Here is a 26069-nt window from a genome sequence, read left to right as displayed (position 1 = left end):
GTTTAGGTCATGGGTCTTGGTAGTTCACTTTGACAGATGTTAATGTTGAATCTCCATCTAGTGCATCTTATCGCATCTTTAAGTCAGAATTTAAAGATGCAGTAAGATGTACTATATGCCTATCTGTCAAAACAAACTACCATTACCATTTAGTAAATGCTTTATTTGTGCTTGCGCCATCCATTTTTCCACCCTGCCTTTAAGCGATTTCTAAGAAACGCTGTTGAAAGTGGATCGGACCGAGCACAACACACTTGTTGCCAATCAGCAGTAAGGGGCGTGTCCACTCATGATGGGGGAGGGGAGAGAGTGAGCAAGAGGGAGATTTGAAGAAAGACTGTAGAAAGAGTGACGGCTGAGAGACATTACTAAAGACAAACGGACAGAGAAATATCACTGGAAAAAGGGGTTTTAAACAGGAAAGAACTTTGGGACCCTCCTTACTATTAGAAAAGCTTTCCAGCGCTAGAGAGACTGAAGCAGGAAGGCCTGAAAACGGATGGCAAGGTTGCGATGTTTCATGCTCCATATGTGAGAAACATTGGTTTTACTGTGTTTTACTGAAGATATGCTGTTGTTGTAATATAAGCTATAGTAGCTGGACAGTTTTGAGTCATTGTTTGTCTGGAGCTGGTGTGATGCTGGCAACTAATAACTAACTCTTGTGTATATACCCTGTATTTTTTTTTCTCCTTTTTCGTTTATCATCTTTGCTTTATTTTTCACAAAGCAGTAAATTTGCGTTTAGTTTACGTTCATTTTCACGTTTCATTCTGAAACTTTTTTTCTGTGATTTTTTTAATATATCAGCCTGGTCAATTAATGGTATATATGGGTATATATTTAGTAAATTGATAAAAAAATACAAGTAAATTGATTAGAGTAGTAGAATAAATAACAAATAAGTGCACTATTTGTTCTTTTAATTTCAACAATTTTGCCCGGGTATATGAATCCCTTTACCCGATGAATGTCATTTCATGCATGAATCATAAATCCAACGAGTATGTAATTTGAAGAGAGAATGAGACTTGAGGCTTTGTCAAATCAGCAGTTTACCTCACGTGTTTTTCTGAATTGTGCAAAGTGATTTCATATAGGGTCATTTCAAGTATACATTTAGTAGACAGGCCATTCACTGCAGTCACTGTCAGCAAATGACATGCATGTTAATCCAGGGTCACGTAAGGACAGAACATGCGCACACACACACACTCTCACAGTCACACACACATAGGGTGTCTGTGATAGCCTTTCTACTGTAGATTGAGAGAGATCTATGTTTTAGAAATGCAGTCAGCAAGAGTCACCCTGACCGGGCAAATTAGACCAAGGTGAAAGCAATGCAAGCTCAGCTCCTTCATCATGCAGGTGATGCATCACAAAAAAATATTGGTTAGCCTATGTCATTTCATTGCTGCATGCTAAATGGATACGCCAGAGTGTGATTTAGGCTAATTGTTTTTTTTTTTGACCCTCTCGAAAAGATAGGCACCTTAAGTTTGTATAGCGCATGGAAATAACCAATGCATGTCAATAGTGATCCAGAATGCATGCATAGTTTCATGGGCCAATTTAGACGGGCTGACTCTTTGTTATGTGCTTCGCATCATCCAGCCCAGTTTTGTACTTCAATTTAATCTCACTTAGCCTACATAACAGGCTGAAATCTGACAATCACATTAAAAGATTCTTTTGAAGGAGGTCCATCAGGAAATGACTGTTAGAGTTTATTGTAAGCTGAGGCAGCACGGAGGGGCGCGAGCCATGACCGCAAAGAAGCATTTTGATGTGAACGTCTTCCATCATGGAAAAATGTGATAATCAGAGTCTCTGTAACTATAGGCTGCTCTCCATTAAACAATGTAATGCCGTAAGCTTCAGTCCTGGGGAAGTGATGTTCCCTGTTATGTGCATACTTTGTTGAAAAGAGCAGAATGGCTGATTACCAGCATATGTTGTGTGTGTTTTGGATGCTGGTCTCTCAATCAGGCTTCTTAGCTCGCAACTAGCTGGTCAACCACTGTTAACATTTGTTGCTGTTGAATATGACAATGTAGCAGGTGTTATGTATTACTTTTGTAGTTTTCTGTCCAGCAAGAATTAACTATAGTTAATTCATGTATATATTTAAATATTTAAAAAATGTGGCATGTGTTTTTATACATTATTTTAAAAAAGATATTAAAATGCAATTTATAGATATAGTGACAAATCTTCTTTTTTTAAAGTAAAAGAAATGTCAGGGTGATACAGGGTGAAAAAAAGCTTGAATAAAAATGTAACATTTGCCATAATCTTTCCTTTTAATTTCTTAGAGAAAAATATCATTCAATTATTGTTAAAAATTAATATTAAATAAAACAATTGTCGGCAAAGTCATGCAGGAAAAAATTATATCATATAGAGGACCCCTGCAGATTTGGGTTTATCAAATCATCATTTACCCAGTTGTTTTGTATAAATCCATAGCATAATTGTAATTATTTGATGTTAATTTTCTATTGTTCCTATACACTTACCTAAAGGATTATTGGGAACACCATATGTTTGACCCTTTCGCAACGGCCTTAATTCTATGTGGCATTGATTCAACGAGGTACTGAAAGCATTCTTTAGAAATGTTGGCCCATATTGATAGGATAGCATCTTGCAGTTGATGGAGATTTGTGGGATGCACATCCAGGGCACGAAGCTCCCATTCCACCTCATCCCAAAGATGCTCTATTGGGTTGAAATCTGGTGACTGTGGGGGCCATTTTAGTACAATGAACTCATTGTCATGTTCAAGAAACCAATTTGAAATGATACAAGCTTTGAGACATGGTGCATTATCCTGTTGGAAGTAGCCATCAGAGGATGGGTACATGGTGGCCATAAAGGGAAGGACATAGTCAGAAGAAACAATGCTCAGGTAGGCTGTGGCATTTAAACAATGCCCAATTGGCACTAAGGGGCCTAAAGTGTGCCAAGAAAACATCCCCCACACCATTACACCACCACCACCAGCCTGCACAGTGGTAACAAGGCATGATGGATCCATGTTCTCATTCTGTTTACGCCAAATTGCTTAAATCACCTTTCTTTCCCATTCTGACATTCAGTTTGGAGTTCAGGAGATTGTCTTGGCCAGGACCACACCCCTAAATGCATTGAAGCAACTGCCATGTGATTGGTTGATTAGATAATTGCATTAATGAGAAATTGAACAGGTGTTCCTAATAATCCTTTAGGTGAGTGTACACGATGCTTGCACAATATATATTGCTTACACAACGATATCAGATCAGTGTGGTTTCCATTTTCAATTATTAGATTGGTGCTGAAGAACGTCCCAGTTTCCTTGCCGAACCAAATCCATCTGTTCTCTCAGCACTGAGAGCGCTTGTCTGGGCATTGGAACAAAGAGAGCATTTTATGTGCAGTGATCTTCCATGCTGTCTTTGTAATTGTTAGTCGCTGTGGAAGTTTTTAACAAGGGCTACCGGGCAGGAACACAGTTCATGTGCTGTGATGTTGATGAGGCCTCAGCCTCTTTCTCTTTAGCTATTGATGTATGAGGTAATCGCATGGTCCTTATAGTCCTGCAGATTTATGAAGGTGGTTCTGCTACATTATATTTCTATCATAAATATGACCGCATGCTGCCATGAGAGCACTAGTCCATGGTTTTCTTTTGTATGACAGGGCAGTTATATTGGAGAACTTGCAATGATTATTCAGCAGCCTTATAAGGATTTCCTGTTGAACTTCTGACAGGAACAAGCTTTGGTTCATGAGTGAACCTTCAGAGATGTGTCCTGTAATACCACCATTTGAGATAATGTGATATGGGTCAATGACATGAGAGTGTCAACAATAAAGAATCTTTTAAAAAATGGCATTTTTTAAATATACAATTTTTAATATTTGTAATAAAGATAAAATATATAATAAGATATAAAATATTTATATATATTTTTAGAAGATTAAACGTATTTTTCAAACATCAAGTCGCACTCCAATCGTATGACATTTTACAGCCTGAATTACCGTTCTTACCTTATAAGAACATTTTTAATTTGATTTTTTTAAAATACCTATTGACCTTGACATACATGGGGTCTCTGATATCAGTGTTGTAGTACTCGAGACTGGGACTCGTCTCGGACTCGGTCTCAAGACCATATTTTAATGGTCTTGGTCTTGTCATGGACTCGTGTATTTGGACTCGGAATTGACTCGTACTCAAACATTTTTTTTTAGGATTCCCGAGTCCACTCAAGTTCAATTCAAAATATTTTTCATGATTATTAATGTGTGTTAATAAAATATTTCTTTAAATCGATTGATACGCCCAGTGATTGGTGATTTTCTAGTGCGCACTTAAAATGACTTTTAACACCTCCTACTAGTGGCCTTTTTACCCTAAACTGATCATATTTTTTAAACTCTAAGTAAATTCAGTAAAAAAAAAAGGATTTCTCTAAGTAAATAAAAGTAAATTAGGTAATCAACCCTCACTGGTCTCGGTCTCGACTCGGACTCGACTCTTTAAGGGCTCGGTCTTGACTCGGACTCGACTCTCTCTGGTCTCGGTCTCGACTCGGACTCGATTGAGGTGGTCTCGACTACAACACTGTCTGATATCATTAACTGGTTTATGATACATTCATTACTTTTATTTGATATATTTCTTTATGTACCTGTTGGTTGGACTACATGATTGTTTCTCTTTATCACTCACATTTTTATCTTTATGCTCAAAAAAAGTATCCAAATGAATTTTAATTAGAAAAAAAAGAAAAGTTTGGAGAACGTTGGCCTTGTTCTTGCTACATTAGCATTTTCATCTGCACAAAATGTTGGCCTTGTCATCTACTGTATGTCAAATGTGTACCACGTGCTTGATTACTGACTCTCTAATGCAGAAGAATCTTTCTCACCTGTGCTAATATTGCTTGTTGACTTTATAGCCAATGGTCACACAGGTGGGGAAGGTATTAAATTGATGGAATTTGACATGCAAACAAACTTAAGGACAAAGCCCTGAAGGTGGGTGGTATCGGTTATCAATACAGATTAGTGTTCTAGTCTGCCATTTTGTGGACAGGGTGAAGAAGAAAAGGGGAGTGTGCAGAGAAAGTAAACTAGGCCTATTGTGTTTCATGTTGACCAAACTGCTGCATTACTTTCCTCTTTAATTCAGTCTTGTTTGTGTGTCCTTTCCTTTGTGACATCTTGAGTGTTCTGTGTCTTTGTTGGCAACATTTCAACCCCCTGAAAGCCTTGAGGAACAACATCTCATGCTTTGATTTTTGGCACCTCCTAGCAGACTTGTTTCAGTCCATTTTTGGAGGACATAAAGAGCGTTTTGACATTTCACTGAATCATTGTGCGTGCGGGTCCATATAATGAACAGATTTTAACACATATTTAGTTGGAATAGCCCTGTCAATTGAGATCTGCTTCCTGTTAGTGTATGCATGAACACTGAGACTCAGAAGGGAAGGAAAACAATTCTCAGGGAGTTTGGGAAGCAAGTCAAAAACCCAGCCCTTGTATGTTCGGATAGCGTGCTGTTCTGTGAAGCCTCATTAACAGCTCACATTCCATACCATAGTCACCTCATTTTGAAACTCTCATTTTAATTCTAGAGGAACTGCCTGATGCTTAATGTAGTGCTTTTTCAATGATTTTCCATCTTAGATTTCAAATTGGGATCTTTTTTCAGAACAAAGTGGTATTCTGAGAAAAGTTGTTGACTCAAGCAAGAGAGTACGTCTTTAGAAACGGGCCTTATGGGTCAGGAAGGTGCTAAATTAGGTCCACCCTTATTGAGAAATTGAGAATGAGAGCGACTACTTAAGCTCAACTATGGTTGCTGTCAATATTTTATTCAATTCACAGTCACCAAAAACATACATAAGTTAAAGGAAAAGTTTCTGCATTTAAAAGTAACTGCATTTAACATTTAGCTGTAATATATATATATATATATATATATATATATCTTTTTTAAGAAGAAATAAATACTAAATCTTCTATTCATCAAACAATCCTGAAAAAACAATACATCACAGTTCAAAAATATAAGCATCAGATCTGTTTTCATCATTAATATTACTGACCGAAGACTGCTGGAAATTCAGCTTTGTCAAAAACAGACTCTTAAATTAAAATGGGCTGATTAGCTCAGTCTGATACATTGAGATTTAAAGATCTGCCTTGAAATTTAGAAATGCAACCGAGATTATGAATATTTAATTTTATTCTACTCAAATAATCCAAATATTCTATTGCTTTTACATCCTTAGTATTCATTTATATTTTTTCTTGATTCTGATTGGTTGATAAATGTTACAGCTATGAAGTAGTTCCAGTTTTGTTGAATGCACTGTGCTCCAATATCATTTTGCCATGCAAGCAAATAAGACATGACAAACATTTTTATTTCAATGGTTTCTTTTTAACTATGACGCTTTTAAAACCTTTTTCTTTTAACTAGGAACTATGACAGTCTCAGCTGCCAGGTAAAAGCTGAATGGAACGACTGTCTGACTCTGCACACAGACAGATACACAGAACCTTGTTACTCCATATGCAAGAATTGAAAGTCAATTTCAAACTAAAATGCATGCAGTCACTCACCACCACACAAGCACTCTTTTAGTATTTTGAAGCAAAGCAGTGGCCCCTTTTCTAACCTCTGTTACCCAGCTCCTATGTATGAATGACACAAGTATGAAAGAGTTTCCTGCCACTAATAAGTATGTGGCACCTGTAAGGGTTCGCACAGCGATGTGTAAGCAGATGCAATCACGATCATCAACATTACGTAAACAGAATTTCTGTCAGGACCACTATCATCAAATACAATTGACAAGTAGCATACAGTTTGGATTGGCGGTATGGTTCTGTTCTGGGTGAGAACTCCCTGCGCAATTTAAAAGATAAATAGTTTATTAAAAATATATATATGGAGAGGATTCCCAGATGCTACAATTAGTGGACCTGCTCTATTTTATTATCCACGAGCTACCCTGCCACTGGTCATAAAGTGGTGCAGGCATTAGCCTGGTTCATTCAAGATTTTCCAATGGGGTTTTTATAATAGAGTTTTTCAATTTATGAGTAAAATAGAGCCTGTGGTAAACATAACTTGATGATACTTTGATGTTTTGCCTTACAACGTAAATTACACTCCCATACTGAAATGTGAATTTTGAAGCTGTTGAAGCAAGCTGACAAGTCACAAGTGTAAAACAAATAAAGAGATAAAGTGCAAAAGATGCATAAAATGCGTGTTGCTATGGCAGAGTTACACTATCTTATGGAAAGATAAACTGTTGTTAACCATCGAGAAGTCCCGTCCTTTTCCGAGCTTGGTACTAGGGGATTCCTTGCCCTCTCAAGAGGTGTCTGGCAGTTGTCATAGCATCCTTATCTGATGGTTTTGGACATTTGTTTGTGTTGGTCCACAATGGTCCAATCAAAACGTTTCTCCGTTGGTGCCGTCAGAGAGTTACCCTCAGAAAACTGGGCCCTGGAATACCTTAGAATGCTGTTCACTACACACCTTTAACTCAAACATTTCTGATTATTGTTTTCCTTTACATACTGGTCTGAAAGGAAAAAAGACTTGCAATAGAGAGTGAGAGGAAGCATTCCTCAGGAAGATGGAAATGTTCAGGGAGTCCGACTGAGGAAGGAGGCCTGACAGAATGTTTGTGTTTTATTTGAATTAAGGTGGAGGCTTTCTTGGCACTCTGAGAATTGTTGCATTGTTTCCAAGGAAGTAAAAATATCTGCTTTCAGATGGGTTATGACTAATAAGAATATCTTTAACATTTGTTACCAAATATCACTAAGCACAAGTCAAGTGGCCTCTAAGCATTTATTTGTTCTGTTAAAAGTGTAGGTTTGTCTATTAAACAAGAAGGTGTACAAAAATAAGATTTTTTTTCATGTTCAAAATAATAATTGTGATATTTTTTTGGATTTTAGGTAACACTTTATTTTACTAATGTCCAATTGTCCGTTTTAAATTCTACATGTACTTACTATAGTAATAACAGTAATTATGCATAATTAAATGCAACTAACCCTCAACCAATTCCTAATCCTACTCTAACCCTATGGTAAACGTGTTAATTTATATTACTCGGTTCTTAAATATGCAATTACACGGTAACAATGACACCATAAAATAAAGTGTAACCCAACTGTATTTATTGTTTAACTTTACGACAAAAAATACGAAGCGTATTAACAATAATGCAACAAAATGTGTCCAAAGGATGTGAATTAAGGTCTAACCTTTTTGCTTTATCTTGCCATTTTATTGCAGGCATATAGTATTTTGCTTTATATAGGTTTCTGGGTAATGATGTCATAAACCGTCTAAATGAGATACTTTTTAGTAAGCTATTCTTCATTAGAGGTACTAAAAAATGCATGTAAACATATTATGATCAATACTCGTTAGCTTTGCACCATCATTTAAGTAGCAAATCCCAATTTGTATGTTCACCACCATTGTGGATACGTGTTTCATAAATATTTTAAGACTTAGTGCACTGCAGGTTCAGTAGACTAAAGTTATTCTTATTTAACGGGCGTGTCAATATTTTGTTTTTGAGCAAAACCACTTTTTTTTCTTTTTTCTTCTTTTTTTTTGACAGTCAGTAGTTTTACTCCCCCCGTATTGATTCTTGGGACAGGTTTCTTTGGGGCATCCAACCACAAACGTATTTAAATATTTATGATTTCCTTTTGGAACCCATTATAATCAGTTAATGCATTCAACATTTGTACAACCCTTGAGTGTACTGTCTCTAATCTGTGCAGTCTATAGGTCCAGCAATCAGGTCCTATTAGGTCCCTCATGATGAACCATGAAAACTTTCTTCACTTTCTTTTTTGCCAGTATATGAGTACTGTGGTTGGGCTTGTAAGACCCTTTCAGAATGGTTGCTCTCACTAAACTCAATGACCATAGCACATGGCCACAAAACAGCACAACTAATTACCATTGGTATGTCAAGTACAGCTGTTGCATGTCACGTCTCTTTAGTCTCTGACATTATTACACTATTGGCAATGTGACCAAAGGTGAGGCAATTCCATTGAAGCAATCTGTCCTCTCACTCAAGCTCCAATCTAATGAAGACTGATGGCAATCTCTTATTCAATCTGTATACAGCAGCTTTAGCGACAGTCACGGAATCAGAGTCGGTTAACCACCACTATTTCTTTGTTTTGTTTTTTTTTGTTTGTTTTTTTGTGGTCAATTTATATTTTTGTTAGTTTTTCTCGTGTCACCCTGGAAATGAGTTACATCTGCCACATTTTGTTTACCTTCATATTGTTCCAAATATGTATTATTTAAACAGTGTTATTTTAGTGTTTATATTACAATATTATATATTAACTTAGAATTAGCATTTATATTTTCATTGTAATTTTTACGTTTTAGTCATTTTGTAATGTGCTTTTGTAATTTGTATTACTTTCTTATAATAACTTATTTTATCAAGTCAGTTGCCAATGCAACCATTCTAATTAGTTTTTCATCTAATATGTATAACTTTATTTCAATTAACTTTTTTTAATATAGTTTTAGTTAACAATAACAATATTGTACTGATTTTTTTTTCTTTTTTAATGTGAAAAGTAACTGTGTTGCAGTCCATGCAACATGTATTTTAATGCAATACTATTTGAAGTTATTTTCAAGTCATTTGATAGCTTTGTATAAGGAACAGTCTGAATTTTAAGCCGTTATTCACTAAATTCTTGCTTTTTCTTGGTCCCTTTCAGTTTATTTCTATGGAAAAGATCATTTTGAACACATTGTTCTTTTGTGTTCCACAGAAAGAAAGTTATACATTTATTGAACAAAAATATAAGTAAATCCATTTTTTTATTCAGGTGACTCAAGATTTGTTGTCAAATCTCAGCCTTCACCTCACTTTGATTTCTCATAAGGTTTCTTATATCTTTTATAGTGCACTTCTGTTGACGTTCATCACCTCTCCTCTGCTATTATGACGTTAACAAAGCCTTCATTTAAAATCCTCTCATTGGTCACGTCCTGCCACATCACCGTGGTCCTTAAAAACAACTCTAATCTGAGTGCGCTGTTGCGTGCGAGTTTGGCCTCATGTGTTTTTTGAGAATCTGAAAATAGGGGATGCATCAGCCCGTTCTTTCCTCCCAGTGACCTGACAGAAAGACCAGGGGCTCTGGGACAAGTCTCCCCACACCAAAATCAAGTTAAGATGTTTCACAAGAGGGTGAGGTCAGGTTCACATCTCGGGTTCACGCTGGGGCATTTGGCGCGTGAGACGAGAAGTGGAATGCATAGTGGAGGGCTCGAATATACAGTTGGACCCCGTGAACAGCTTGTAGCAGTTAGTGATGTCAGGAGAGAGAAAAACAAACACAGGGAAAGCTTCAAAGAACAAGCATATCTCTTTCATTAATTCATTTCTGATTTGTTTCCCCTCATTTCCTTCTTGTTCTCACTCATCTTCGCCGTTCCGTGTGTAGCGACCTTTCAATTTGTTTCTCGTTACCTTTGCCAATTTTTTTTTTATTCAACGCAGTCATACTATACTTCGAATTTCCTATTGAGTTTCTAAAATCTGATTGGCTGGCCCTCAGATGACTTTCGCCAGGCCTAGATGCTTTTTGAAGTTTTTTTTTATTTTTTATGTATTGTTAAGCCAGGCCTGTGTTGAGGTAATGATACAATCCTCCACATTATGGTGTCCTCAAGCTAACTTTGCATGCTTGCAGGGAACAATGGTAATTGTATCCATTAAACTGTTACATTGCCTTTCAATAACTTGAATGACAGATCAAAGACTTTGTTAGTCTTTGTTTCATTATTTTTGGCATTTTACAGGTTTACAACAAATGCAATGAACACAAACTTGCCTCGCTGGCCTTGATTCAGGTATCTGAGGCTGAGGCCATCTGTTCATCTATAAAGCACGACATCTATAGTTGTACTGTTTCTGATCATAAGATTGCATTTAAATAGCTTTTTACCGGCACACATTAAAATTAATTTTCAGCGTTAAATGCAACTTAGGTGTTATTACCGTTATCGTTACATATCGTGATTCGTGACATTATCGTTAATGTCGATAGAGCCTAACCTGCAATATATTCCTTTAATTCTGGTTTGGTTTTGGGGCAGAATTCAAATCTTTAGACATACATGTGCCATTTGTAGATGTCCAAGCCGTGTAGCATGCCACACATTTTATCACGGTGGTGATGGGAGGTTTTTGGAGTTGTTTTCGCAGCCGACTGCGGGCCGATATTTTTGTCAGTGTGTGTTCGCTGTCCTCCCTGATGAGCACCATTGGATGTTGTTTGTAGAATGTATGTGTGTACGTGACAGGGCAGGGTTGCGAGGTCAGTGGTGGGTTGGCTGGTAGACAGGTGACAGCTGCTCCCACAGCTCAGACTGCAGTGAAGTGGAGACAGTACAGACTGTGTGTTGTTCTGCCCTAAACACAACAAACATGCACAGGGCGACCTTACACAGAAATAGCAGGCCCAAACTTTGCACATGAAATACCATTTGACTCTGATTTTCCAGTGATAAAGCAATATAATTGTATTCAGTTAGAAGTATGATCATCAAGTTTTACACATTCATGCAGCTCGAGTGCCGTTGTCATTGAAGCAAAAAGGGGACCGAGAGTAAGAATTATGTTGCCATGGATCCTAAGAACTTTAAATCCCCTTGCTCTTACCTCCGTTTTGATGTGGTAGCCTGACATCAAAAGTCAGACCACATCTGAAGTTTGCCTGATCTAAAGTTTTGTTGATAGTTGAGCACAATTTTAAGCTCCATTTATTATAACTGCTCATTATAACTCTTGGTGTTCTTTACTGAACAGCCTCGGTTTTGTTTGAATCCCACTTCACATAAATTTTGTTCATTTTGTTGAAAGGGATTGACACTTAAATAGCTGGAAACCTTGTAGCCTGGAAGAGGACAATGATTTTTACCCAATATTTCCTCTTCATTACTATTTGCCGCTGGGTGTCTTTGTTCGAAGGTTCCTCGTTGTCCAACATAGTATTCAGGAACCCCTATATGGGTAAAGATTGGGATATTTCTCTTGTACAGTATGTCTGCTTAATTATGATAAATCTGAAACTGGCAGTATTCATATATTCAAATAATTAATTTTGTGACTCAAGGCAAGCACTTCAGTAATAGTAGTAGGCTAGTAGCAGTGTGATAGTCAATTTTAAGAAAATGACTAACTATTGTTTTGGTGTAATGAAAGGTTATAGTCTATTTATTCATTGAATACCTGTCAGTGGGCTGTGTGTGCATTCAGTCTATTCTGTTTTTTAAATGTTGTTCTTTATAGACATATAAACATTTGTGACAGTTTCGTCTCGCCCTGTTTTTGTTTTTTTCAGCATCTTGCACCATTAGCATTACATTGAGACTGTCCCATTATATTATATTCCTCTCCATTCTGTTGTGTTCAGGAGTTTTTGAACAAAATACTTGTCATATGTGAAATTTCCTGACCCTATTTATAAATGGCTTCCTGAAGTTCTGAACTCTGAAAGCTACACTATGTAATGTTTGTACAGAAGAACATTGTAGCTGGAGCTACTTCTCTATGTTTATGCATATGATTAGTCTACAAGTAAAGATACAAGTAGTGTACCTTTAAAGGGATACATTTGTTACAAAGTAATACATAAATAAAATAGGCCTAGTTATTGTCTTCTTTGTTTTTGAGCCATAACTTTAATAAATAAGGTGACACCAAAAACTACTAGCTTAACTTATATACATTTCAAGTATTGTTAAAGACAAGTAAACCGTCAGTAATACAATAACAAATATTCAAATTATGAACAATAGCACAAATACAATAGAACAAACATACAAATAAAATAAACACTGCTTTTCATGTTAGTAACAATAATTTTCTGGTAGACAGCATGAATAATTAAAAAGTAAAATAGCACTGCTTAGTCTTCAAAGTGTAAATTAAATAAAGTTACAAAACATATTCAGTCACGAGCAGTGATTTTTCTTTCTTTGTTCTTTGTTTGATTAACATTAACGTTCACTTTAAGGGCTGCATGGTCCAATATACTGTTACACATACTGTATGTTTTGTGCACTTAAGATATAACAGATTATGGCGTATTATTACAGATATGGATGTGTGCACACAAAACTTAGCATAAAAACACCTGCAAATGATAAACTTTCGTGATGCAGCACTCGTGATGCGGGCAAGTGACATTTGCTTCAACTGTCTCAAGCGACGTTTTGCTGGCCCTGGGCCATTGTGCAGTCTTTATTGTCCAGCCCTGCATTTACTCCCCCTTTTGTCATTCCAAACCTGTATAATTTTCTTTCCTCTGCGGAACACAAAATGATGATGTTTTACAGAATATGTTGTTGTTCAAAATTGTTTTGAACCATTTGAAAGTCATGTACAATGAAAGTCAACATTGGACCTCACTGGCATTCATTGTATGGACAAATATTCCACAGAAGAAAGTCAAACAGGTCATTATTGCAATGAGGATGAGTAAATTAAGAAAAATATTTCATTTTTGGTAAACAATCCATTTAACAGAAGAGTCATCCCTTGAGACTTACAGGTAAACGGGTGCAGCACCCTGCTCTCTGTTTTCTGATTGACGTAAATGACTCTTAAACGATCTCAGTTTGAATTGAAATGGGTGATCCTCTGCTCTCAGCAAATTTGATATTCAAGCAGTCAGCCAGATTGCAGTGTACTCTCTCTCTCTCTCTCTCTCTCTCTCTCTCTCTCTCTCTCTCTTCTGTGTGTGTGTGGTGGTATTCTTGCAATTACAGGGAGGGTAGGGGAACAGGCAGAGGGAGAGCCTGCACCCATACAGGCAAGATATAATAGCAGAGGTTTACCACTAGTATGCAGCTGCCAAGGTTTCAAAATATCAGCCACTATTTAGTGCCTCCATAGACCCACGTTTTTATGATTTGGTCTCGTATACCCATTCTATGTATTTTAAATATCATAGGTTTTACCTTGTGTTTTGACGGTATGAATAGTTATTAGAGCAGTCATTTGTACAAGCAGAGGAAAGAGGAAAGCTCAGTGTCTCGATTAACAATTTTTCCATCTGAACTGCAGCAATTTGTGGGCTTTAATGACTGAGGAAATTTTTATTTTCACTGCTCTGTGTTTCTCTCAGAATATGTTTTGCACAGCTCTCATTCTGTAACCTATAATTTTTCTGTGTTTTCCAGTGATCTTTATGGAAACGTGTTCATTTATTTTGTTTTCAGAACACCATGCTTTCTTGAATGAGGCGAAGCTACTGTTGTTTTCTCTCCAGAATTGACCGTTAAAGGGATAGTTCGCCCAAAATATAAACTTCTGTCATCATTCAACTTATCCTTATATTGTTCCAAAGCTGCATGACTTTACTTGATTGGCCCCATCATTCTTAAAATTATCAAATTGTGTGATATTTTTCATCTTTCAACAAGCCTGGTAACTTTTTCTTAATATCCATGCAAGGATACCAGGGAAGCACATGAAATGAAAGTGTCACTATATGTAAAGCACTGTTTACATGCAGCAAACAAGAATTACATCAGAAATGCAGAACCATAAGTTTTTGGGTCCGTCCACGTCCATACCTTTCTTTACTGATGTGCATGGTGAGATCTCAAAGTCCTGGAAGACCCCCATGTCTTCCCGTGACCGCTCGCTGATTTCATCCACCTTTCCTCGCCTGAATGGGGCAGCTGTCTGTGGGTACACTGGGATCCCCCCGGTTGAGCGATGCAACTATGTCCTCAGAGTGCTTCTTCTGGCGGCGAGCCTAAGCACCCATCCAAAGGTTTTCGTCTATGTTAGTGGCGAAGTCCTGCAGAGTGGCGGGACAGGCATCTACTTCTCTGCATGCTATGGCCACTCTGCAGGTCTACCCAGATGCTCAGAGACATGCTCGAGGGTAGGACAGGCCGGCCTTTTCGGCGGTGCAGTCGAGGACTTTGCCCAAAAGTTCTTGACTGCTCAGAAGCAGACTGAGGCCATAAGCACATCCTGCCCCGTCGGCCAGCTCCTGCCTCCACCCAGATGGCCGGGCAGGTGCCACCTGGGCTCGGTCGTGGAGAAAACCGCAAGAAGGCTCCCCAGCCCTCTCCACCCCCGCCCCCCGCTAAACGCCGGGCCAAGCGGCATTCCTGAGACGGGCTGCTCAGGGATGTTGGTCACTTCGCTGGAGATGGTAGCTTGACAACTCCATCCCCTGGTGGAGGGCCGGGGGAGAATCTTTTGTTCTCCACTCCCCGCTACTCACCCTCGGGTGGGCAACACCCTAGTCTCGCGTAGCCAGACCTTCAGAATGACGGCTGAAGGTCTGGAATTCATAGCAGCTTTCTTTGGCCAAGGCCCGCCCATAAGGCCGTTTGACCGACATGTCATACAACAAATTACAGTTCGTTTCGTTCAGCGTCACATTTCAGGGCGTGGAAATGTCCCCACAACAACAGACCGGCGTGCAACAAGTCAGTCAGCAGCAGTCACCGAATGCGCTCCGCCTCATATATGGATCAATTGGTTAACAACGCTCCGCGTTATTAAATTCACCCACGAACTCGCGCTCATGTCCATCTAATGCCGCTTTGTCACACGGCCAGTTCAACCTCGTATAAATCAAGTTATGTGTGTAAATCACGTGCCCACTCACGAGTGCTCACTCTTAACAGACACACTGTCCCCGGCGCTGCTCGTGCGTCACAGTATGTTCATAAAGCGCTCCCCATTCATGGTAACCGGGTCGTCTCCAGCTGTAGCTGTCAGCGAGCCGCCGCACATTGAATACTCACATGAGTCAGGCTGCGAATGTAAGTTACGTCCCCGCCCCAGCGCGCTCACGCCTACTAAATAAACGCCTCACCTCCGGCGCCGCGTACTCGCTACATTCCCTTTAGGCTTTAGTACATCTAGTGGATGCATAACGCAAACCCAGTCAAACGTTTGACTCTGCAGTATCGTATGCGCCTTATAATCCAGTGCGCCCTATATATGAATACTGAATCGGCCTGCTGCGATGTCAGCGTCTGTTGTTTCATGTTTGCCCACAAACGCGGCTGATATCCCCTTCGCGGTTGGGTCCTTCACTTGATCTTCCATAATAGATAGAAGGGGACATACAACTACGTTTAGCTGATCTTGATAAATGCTCTTTGTCACTCATATAAACACAACAGTTTTTCTCCGCAATCACACATTTGCGCTTTGTTTCCCGGCGGATCGAAAATAAACGCGACACTGACGCCCCCCGGAAATCCGATAAAATTCAACCAATCAGACGACGGCTTCGACATTCCTGAAGTGTTTCCAGTTAAGTATACCATATGCATCAGACATTTAGCCAACGTTCCGTGGGCGTGACGTCTGAGGCTGAGATTACCAACACCCTAATGTGGTTAAAGAAAGAAGTGACACCCTCATCCCTGAGCACACTAGTTCTCGGACGAGACAGTGCGCCGCCCCCAGGCCATGCACCCCTCGTCCTCCTCTGACTCCTCTGAGTCGGATGACAGTGTGTGCCGTCTCCGGACCGTACCGCTCTCATCCCCCTCTGTCGCCAGGCTCCTGGCAGAGCAGGCCCCAGGGAAACGCTGGTCCTTCCATGTCCTCCTCTGTCAGGGCGCGGATGATGACCGTGCTCTCACACCGGGCCGCCATGACGTCCACGTCCGGGCCGGGCACTCCCCACCGTAAATACTTCTGAATGATAGTGGTAGGCTATACATATAATTAAGGTATTTTTGTAGAGAACACAAAAACTGTCCTGCAGTATGAGTCATCAATATTTTTGCAATGTTTACTGAGAAGAAAAAAAGAATGTGAATTTTGCCAATATTTAAGGGTTTAACACTTGGTTCGATTGCCTGGCCTGGACCCGAGTTTGATTGCCCCTCTCCCTCCCCCAGCTAGATTGTGTTCACATTGTATTATTTGGGTACAAAAGGCGTTGCTCATATCACTGTTATATTTTGGTTTTTGAACTTTTGGTTTTGTTTTCAAAGCGTCAGCACACAACAGCACTTCCGCCTATCTGCTGTGAATGTTCTGCAAAAGCTGAAACAAGATATAGCCTATTGTCTCTGCTTGCAGTGCATCAGTCATGCATGTCAGGAGAGGGAGTGAGAACACTCAGATTTATCGAATAATACATCATCAATAGTAGTTCACTTCCACGAATTAGGATGATTGCGCTCATTCCCGATGTTCTCTTCCCAAAACATCTTTTTTTAATCAATCTCAGCCATTGTAACGTTAACTGCCAGCTCACCAGAATATCATGTTTACATGTATCAGCAAATAACTCCGGTGTGTTCAAGTAAACATGCAAAGGACACAGACGCAGATTAAAGAGACCCATTAAACAGTAAAAGAACTCCCAAATTGGCTGTTGGTGTTTTTCATCTTGTTCCAGTGGCTTTTATTTGGCAAGGTGCTCAGACTGTTAACTGAGAGGACAGTCGGAGCGTCCCGCAGCGTGACGCGGGGGTCTGTATGGTGCTCATTATGAATGTGAAGCACGGGCTGTGTGGCACAGCACTCTCAGTCTGCTGCAGTTGAGAAGGAAGGACTCCCGCACGGGGCGTAATTAAGGCTGGGGAAAACACGAGCCCTCATTATCTGCCTTACTGGATCTCCCACTACTGTACTTCAGTTATGACCTTTCAAAGGTTCTTCTGATGTAAGTGATGTCAGCAGGATTAGACAGATGGAACTGTTTAAGTGCATTTAACATTTTAAACTGATTCACGGTATAATATAAAAAGGTTTCTGTGAGATCCTTCTAAACTGCTTTACATTACGTATAACACTGTTAGTAGTTTCGGTTCTCGAATCAAGAGTGTCAATACAAGACTGGAACTTTTTACTGTTTGTCACTGCACTCCATTAAGGGGTTGGAGCGACAATGGAAGCCATCAAAAGATGACAGTGTGGTCACTAAGAAGCCGGGAGTTCCTACTAGTGTGTCCCGCGAACCTAGCTCTCTGACTCTTTCTTATACATGATATTTTTACTTCTTATGCATCAGTTGTGATTATTTTATGTCTATTCTAATTCCTTTTCTATGTAAAGCATTTTGAATTACCATTGTGTATGAAATGTGCTTTATATATACAGTAATCTCGCCTTGCCTTGCCTCCTCTAGTCTGTGTTTGTCCCAAACAGACTGTCAGTCTGTGCATTAGTGATGAAGATTTTTTTGCTGTGTATAATTATTTTGTATATATAAATACACACACATGCATGTATATATTTAAGAAAATGTGTTATTCATATATAAAATATTTATATTTATATAATATAGATTATGTATTTATATATATATATATATATATATATATACACAGAATTTAAGCGCAAATAATTCTTAAATATATACATGCATGCATAGGTATTTATATATACAAAATAATTATACACAGCACACACAAATATATTATGTAAACACAGACTTTTATTTTGGATGCGATTAATCGCAATTAATTTTTGCACAGCCCTACAAAAAAACGACAAATTATCTAGAAATATTGTGTTTAAAATGTAAGTTATTCAATATTGATTTGCTTATTAAACTGTTGAACTGCACCATGCTACCTCCTTGTTAGCTTTCCAGAAATGGCCCAAGCTATTTCTAGTTCTAACATGACGTTTTTTAATTCGTAATGGAGGCTTGTACATAATCTTTTGTATAACCAGGAGGGTAAGGGTCCTTTATCATTAATCCTGATGATCTGTATCTCACCAGGTGTGTGGGCCAACAAGGTGGTGGTTCCTGAGCAGGTGACGGCAGTGCTGGGGAAAAACGTTACTTTGACCTGTAGGGTGGAGGTCAGCACAGACCTCAGCCTGACCCAGAGTTCCTGGGAACGCCGGCTGCCCTCCGGCACCGTCACTTTGGCTGTCTTCAACCCCCAGTATGGGACTTCCATAGCTGAGGAGTACAGGAGACGGGTGCACTTCATCAAGCCTTCAATGCATGATGTGTCCATTGTCCTGGAAGGCATGAGTTTTGCCGACATTGGGACCTACACTTGTAAAGTGGTCACCTTCCAACTTGGAAACATGCAGGCATCTACAACTGTGGACATTATGGGTAAGCACATCTTTGTGATGTAGTTGTGAATTCTTTCAGATTTGGTAACACATTAGAAATCCTCCTAAACCCTATAGCTTGTTATAGGGTTTATGGGTGTCATAAATCCATCCATCCTTATTTTATTTTTCCAAAGTTTGAGCACAAAAAAGCATAAGCAATATCAAAACATAGATAAACACATTTATTTATGCATTTATGTATCCAAGGCACTTAAAAGTAATTAACTACCATTCCAAAAATTCTCTATTGAAAACAAGACCGGAATTATAGGGAAGTTATGATTTAGAAACTTGTGTTGAAATGGCTTATTTTTGTGTTTTGTAATTATAGAAAGGGGTGGAAACACCCTTCAAACTGCCCCTTTTCTGTTTCAGTGAAATGAAGTGTTGTCAAACACCACAGAGATGACAAAAATATCTGTCACACACTGGCATGATAGTACATTCCTTGTTCTATTTTTGTATTGTGGGGCGGCATTTTTTTCTCCTTGTTTATTTCCTTCGTTCCTGCAAAACATAAAAAAACCCAAAGCTAATCTTTTCCTTATTGTAAGTGGGAACCGAAAGTTTGAATTTTATCAATCCAGTCTGTAATGGCATTGCAGATTCAGACGTTATAGCAACGCCTTATTTTTCCGTGGCATTTTCAAAGAAAAATGAGAAATTTACTCAAAACCCTAAAACTATAAAAGTCAGTGGACACAGGCTTAAAGCCGCCATTCCTATTCCTGTAAATTTAACAGTGATGAGTCATCGCTGGAATTCTCAGTGACCGTGTGAATTTTTACAATAAAACACATCAGATGTTGCACGCAAGCTAAGCGCTGTAATTTGTACCCACAATTCATTCTCTTCCTCTTTTTAAACACAATTATTCTGCTTTCACTTGCAGTCCATTATAATGACAGAAATTGTTTGAGGAACAGCGGTTTTGGTGACAGCCGTGGTCTGAACAGGAATGTTTTGGGTCTGGATTTATGTAGGCGACAGTGACCCAGCCCTGAATCCTGCCCCGTTTGATGATAAATCAATACCCTGGCCCTCTCCCACAACCACAACCTGCGCCATGAGATCAGCTGGCTCTTTATTTCTTTTATCAGGAGGGTTGGGTGTGAATGAGTTGCCAAGATGCCCCTGCAAGCTCTGAGTCAGCAGAGCTCCAGTGTGATGCAGATGGCATAGGGTTCAGGTTGGATGAATGCAGGGTGGGTCTGATCTTGGCACTCAGATGTCAGTGATGCACTGTGGTCCCCCCCCCCCCCCTCCCGTTCAGGTGCCGCAGGGCTATATTTAGCATTGGGGTCCCTTGTACACAGGAGCGGCCTGTAAACAGAGTAGGACAGGTGTGGAACAGACGGCCTTGCGTGTAGGATTAAGTTGACGTTCCTGGCCCACATGGTAAAACTGTTTCTTAAGAGCACAGCTGTTGCAATTCTCTAGAGAGAGTATGGAGAAAAGAATGAGGGAAAAGGACAAATGAAAATTGGATTTATACGTTTTTATTAATGAAGGATATTATGGCTGAGTTCACAACACTGTGGGTCAAATCTCAAACTGCTAAAAACACATTGTATCTGAACAATTTTGTGCCGATTTTCATTTAGTACTCTAATATATTTTTACACTTTAAAACTTTTACTCACCAGGGATGCATTAAATTATAAAAAAGTTATTTATAATGTTACAAAAGGTTTTTACTTCAATTAAATGCTGTTCATTTGAACTTTCTATTCATCAAAGAATCCTGAGAAATTATGTATTATGGTTTCTACAAAAATATATTAAGCAGCACTGTTTTCAACATTGAAAATAATAATAAATGTTTCTTGAGCATCAAATCAGCATATTAGACTGATTTCTGAAGGATCATGTGACACTTAAGACTGGAGTAATGATGCTTTGCATCACAGGAATAAATTACATTTTAGAAAAATATTACATTAAAATTAAATTACTTAAAATTTGTATAATTTTTCACAATATTACTGATATTTCTGTATTTTTATACAAAACATTAAAAAAAACTTACAGACCCCAAACTTTTGAACGGTATGTGGAAATACCGTTAATCAAATATGTGTCAGATGATTTGAATGCCGTGTGATTTCTGCATCCATTAATGGTGAGACACACTCAAAGACCTATAAATGCATTATAATGTCAATATTGCATCGTGATTCAATATAATATTGTGGTTTATATGTTTATTAATAAATAGTTATTCAAATCTGTTGTGATTATTATCACTTGTATTTGAAAAATATATATATTTTTAATTACTAATATAAAACAGAAATGTATTCATGTATCTGTTTTAAAACATCACAAATTTGCAGTATTATTATGATTATTTTAAAGTGCATGTCACAGTTGGTAATGTTAATCCTGATGCATTTAAGTAAGACTATAAGATCTTCTAATTTCATGTAATAATGAAATATGATATCACATTGAGTACCTTATACATACCAGAGTAAGGTGTTATTTGCGTGTGTATTGCTAGACCAGTTATAGGGCACATTTATAAGATCCTGTAAACATCCTAAATTTTAAAAAATAAATAAAATTGGAGAACAAAATCGAAATTGGTCACTGTCTTGTAGTGTGAATGCAACCTTTGAGGTGAGTGGTGGTCTAATGTGTTTGTTGTTGTTGTTGTTTTTTCAGAAATAAAAATAGTTGAAATTAAGTCAGTTGTTTTAATTCAACAAATGTGGGGTTTTATTGCACAGGGCAGCTGAACAAATCATGGCAGCAAAACATTTCACAATGATTGATTCAGCTGTAATACATGATGTGTATTTCCTTTTGTTCTCTGTAAATCCATGTAGACTCTCTTAGTAATAAGATACTAATATGCCACGCTTATTGGTAGAGGCAGAAGCCACTCAGATGCACTTAGTGATGTTGTGTTACTTCTCAGTAATTTTAGATCATCTATTTTTAATGTGAATTTGTGGAGTTGGGTTAATCAATCAATGCTGAGTGTACAAAGGCCTATCTCCTCCCTTTACATGACTTTTCCCCCTTCCTTATTCATTCATCTTGTTGTATTTCAAACTTTAGGTTCAATATCAATAACATATTTTGAACAGTTCTTCCTTACCATTTCATATTTTTATTATGTATTTCTTGTTTTCTTGAGGAATGTGCATTTAGAGTTCTTATAGTCAAGGTCTGTATTAAATAATACAAAAATGTATTCATTTCATTTTATTTTATTTCAAATGTATTTTCTATACAGTACCATTCAAAAGTTTAGAGTGTGTTTTATGTATTATAATGTTCACCAAGGCTGCATTTTTTTTTTTTATCAAAAGTGCAGTAAAACTGTAATATATTTAAATATTATTTTAATTTAAAATAATGGTTTTCTATTCTAACATATCTTTAAATATAATTTATTCCTGTGATTCGAAGTGGAATTTTCAGCATTACTCCAGTCTTGAGTGTCACATTATTTTTCAAAAATCATTCTAAAATGTTGATTTGCTGCTCAATAAACATTTCTTATTAATGTTGAAGCCCATTGTGATTTTTTTTTTTTTAATCTTACTGACCTAAAAAGTAGAACTTACAAAATGTAAAAGATTTTTTATAACAAATAATCTGCATTATATTATATATTAAAATATGTAAAAAAAAATAAATAAATAAAATAAAAAAAACTTTTCAGTTTTGTTTAATCTCTTTCTCTTTTTTCCCCTTTAGTGGAGCCAAAGGTCTATGTATCTCCTGGCTCCTTGTCTCTGACGGCTGGAGATGGTGAAACACTGGTGGCGACATGTACAGCTGAAAGGGGTCGCCCGGCGGCAGAGGTGTTCTGGGAATCAGACCTACCGGGTCAGACATCAGTCGTCTCGCAGAAGGAGCCTGAAGGCACTACCACCACTTTAGTACACTACATCTTGGCCCCCACCCAGGATGCATTTGGCCGTTCTCTCAGCTGCGTTGTTCGTCACCCAGCCCTATCCAAAGATTTCCGCATTCCCTACAAGATCAATGTGTTTTGTGAGTGTGAATAGCTTTTATTTACGTTCTCACTTTACTCCTGTTTTGTATTTCAAGAGTTCAATAGGTTTTCTGTATGTTGAAATGAGCACTGATAGCTCTCTTATAGGAGTTATTTTAATGGCCAAAAGTTATGATACCCAAGACAACTTTTCAGGCAATGTTGCCATCAACGGGCAACCAGATGAGACAAAGGGCCCACGACTGATCTAAATGATCCAGATAGAAATGTATTGCCCATTTTCAATGGGAATGTGCCCAAGCAACAATCGCTCAGATTGCCCAGCAACATTGCTCAGAAAGTTGCCCTGTGTATCATCACATTTATTAATTCTCAATGCGCTTTCCTTTGGCATCTTGAGCTGTTGACTGCTGTCTGTTCGAACAGTGTGCAGCTTAATGGAGGTGCTTTATGAAATATTGATCTGAGCACAGCAAGGGCAGCAACAGGAACGGAAATACAAGAGGGAGAGTTCATACTGACAGAGAGAGGCTTTAGTACTTATTAAATCACAAATTGCCTTCCAAAGTGTTTAAAAGTCCAAAAACAACTATTGAGCTTTACAAGCTCATACATGTATTAATACTAATGGTTTAATCATAGACAGAGCTGACAATGCAAAATTTAGATATCCATTAACAATATCTAATATATCATTAAAACAATATATTTACTTGAAGCAACATTTTAAGATTGTAAGTCTTGTTTAAAACTTACATACAAATATATAAATATATAAATAAATCTTACCTATAAATGGTGATATCCGTGCTTAAAATAAGAGCAAAACAATTTGATATTTTGGCAAGAAATCTAAATGTAATGTAGCTAAGATATATTTTCTTAATGTAAGTCTAAATATCTTACGCAATTATTCTTTTAAAAATGTTTATATACAGTATTTTACTGAAAAATACCAAAAAAAAATCTTACTTAGATAATTGATTTATTTGCAATGTGTTTAAATGTGCAACTGTGGTTTACATTGTTCAATAAGAAAGAAAGTATAACACTGCCTATGTTGATATGAATTTGATCATGTTGGTGTTGTATAGACTGCTGGGGTGAATCTCTGACTGTTTCACTCCTGAATCTTCTCTCAATATTACATGTCAGTTTATTTTCTTTGCCACAGCTAAGCCTCGGGATCCTGAGGTTTTGTGTAATTGAGTTAGCCTATGTCTCCCCTTGCTGTTTCTGGGACTCAACTCCAAAGCGTGAGAATGGTGTCAGGCTTAATTTTAACGTCTCATTCATATAATTTATATTTTTATTGCTTGGAAATAAAAAAAAAATGCTACAGAAAACAAAGTTTATTGTTCATTTTGACCTTTAATATTGAAGTAATGGACTCACTTCGGGGTTCCTTTATAGTTTACAGCATTATATTTTTCCTCCAAGGGTTAGTTCACCCAAAAGTGAACGTTCAAAATACAAATGAAGATATTTAAAGTGACACAATTGACACTTTTCATAGATATTTTTAGTGTAAACATAATTTTTAACATAAATTTAAAACATAGACATAAAAATAACATAATAACATAACATAAAAAACATAGATTTAGTTTAAATTTTCTGAAAATACACGATCGCTTTATATGACGCTTTTTATTTAATTTAAGCTTTTATTCTCATATAAACATTCATCAAGGCACCCATAAGATATGGTAAATGGAAGCTTTTTAACTAACCCTTTAAAAAAAATGACAAGCAGAAATCGAATCAAGAAGAAATATGTGGCAATACCCAGCCTTAAAAATGTTCAATTTTTGTGTAGAGAAAAGGATTACAATTTTGCTACGCACTATATATTTTTATAGCAAGGTGATATTCATGTTCTGCCTTTTAATTTTATGCAACACTGAATTTTTAATAAACAACATATTTTAAATTATGTTACAGTTGCTCCAGATATTACCGTGATGGGCCAGGAGGATGTATGGTACGTGGGACAAAAAAATGTACAGCTGGATTGTAGAGCCAGTGCCAACCCACCTGCTCTGTTGTACCTCTGGACCAGGTCTGTGCTCTCATCTACACTACATCATAATCTTATCAGACCTTTCAATTCAATGGTAAAATCTAGAGATGGTTGTAGATGAGAATAAAGGCCCTGATAAACACACACAAAAAAGTTATTTTGTTGCATTTTTCTGAGGGGGAAAGAGAAGTTCGAAATACTGTTAATACTGTTAGTGAACAGCCCACACTGCATGAGAATGACATTTCGATAAATATGTCAAATATGTGCTTTCCTCTAAATATCAAAATGATCACACAACAAAAAATGGCAGTGGTGTCGTGTTACATTTATTTAAATAGCACTTTATACAATTGATTACTTTAAAGCTACATTGTGTGATTTTTACCCCCATCTAGTGGTGAAAAGGTATATGACCATCCAGTGAATATTAGTTTCAGTTCCTCTCAATTCCGATTTCGTTTAAACTCCGACGGTGGCCAATGTAGTCCAAGATTAACATGGCTTCCAGTTCGACCTCGTCCATGAGTGTTAACTCAAACGTAAACGCGAAAGGCGAAGCTTGAATTAACGGGTATTTCCCTCTTTGGCTAATGTACTTTCAAGATGGAGGGGCAACATGGCGACCGACATTAGAACCCCTTACCCGTATGTATTTTCAATGGCATATTATACACTCACGAGAATACTTTATTACTTGAACAAAGTAAATATACATTAATGAGCACATATATTTTTGAAAGAACTAAGTGTTTTAGCTAAGAATAAACTAAAAGAGTTACACCGTGTAGATTTAAAGAAAGCAGCTTTAAATAAATGTATCAGTGTCTCTTTCAATTAGAATTACAACTCTAATTTCCATTATAAAGCAGCTCTCCAGTTTGTTCATGTTTTTACTCGTGTC

General features: G+C 37.6%; 1 protein-coding gene across 1 annotated transcript in view; it reads left to right on the top strand.

Annotated features, from left to right (window-relative positions):
• nectin3a (nectin cell adhesion molecule 3a) overlaps positions 1–26069 on the top strand; it is a 31236-nt gene that overhangs the window by 2048 nt on the left and 3119 nt on the right. Inside the window, exons 2-4 of the mRNA XM_039670404.2 lie at positions 18820–19167; positions 22881–23180; positions 25087–25204. Of these exons, the coding sequence (XP_039526338.2) occupies positions 18820–19167; positions 22881–23180; positions 25087–25204 (766 nt within the window). The remainder of the gene's footprint in view (positions 1–18819; positions 19168–22880; positions 23181–25086; positions 25205–26069) is intronic.

The sequence above is a fragment of the Pimephales promelas genome, chromosome 16, assembly GCF_988280905.1.
Source record: "Pimephales promelas chromosome 16, fPimPro1.hap1.1, whole genome shotgun sequence".
Lineage (NCBI taxonomy): Eukaryota > Metazoa > Chordata > Actinopteri > Cypriniformes > Leuciscidae > Pimephales > Pimephales promelas.
The sequence above is the reverse complement of the archived record's forward strand: the minus strand, read 5'-3'. Positions and strand labels throughout refer to the sequence as shown.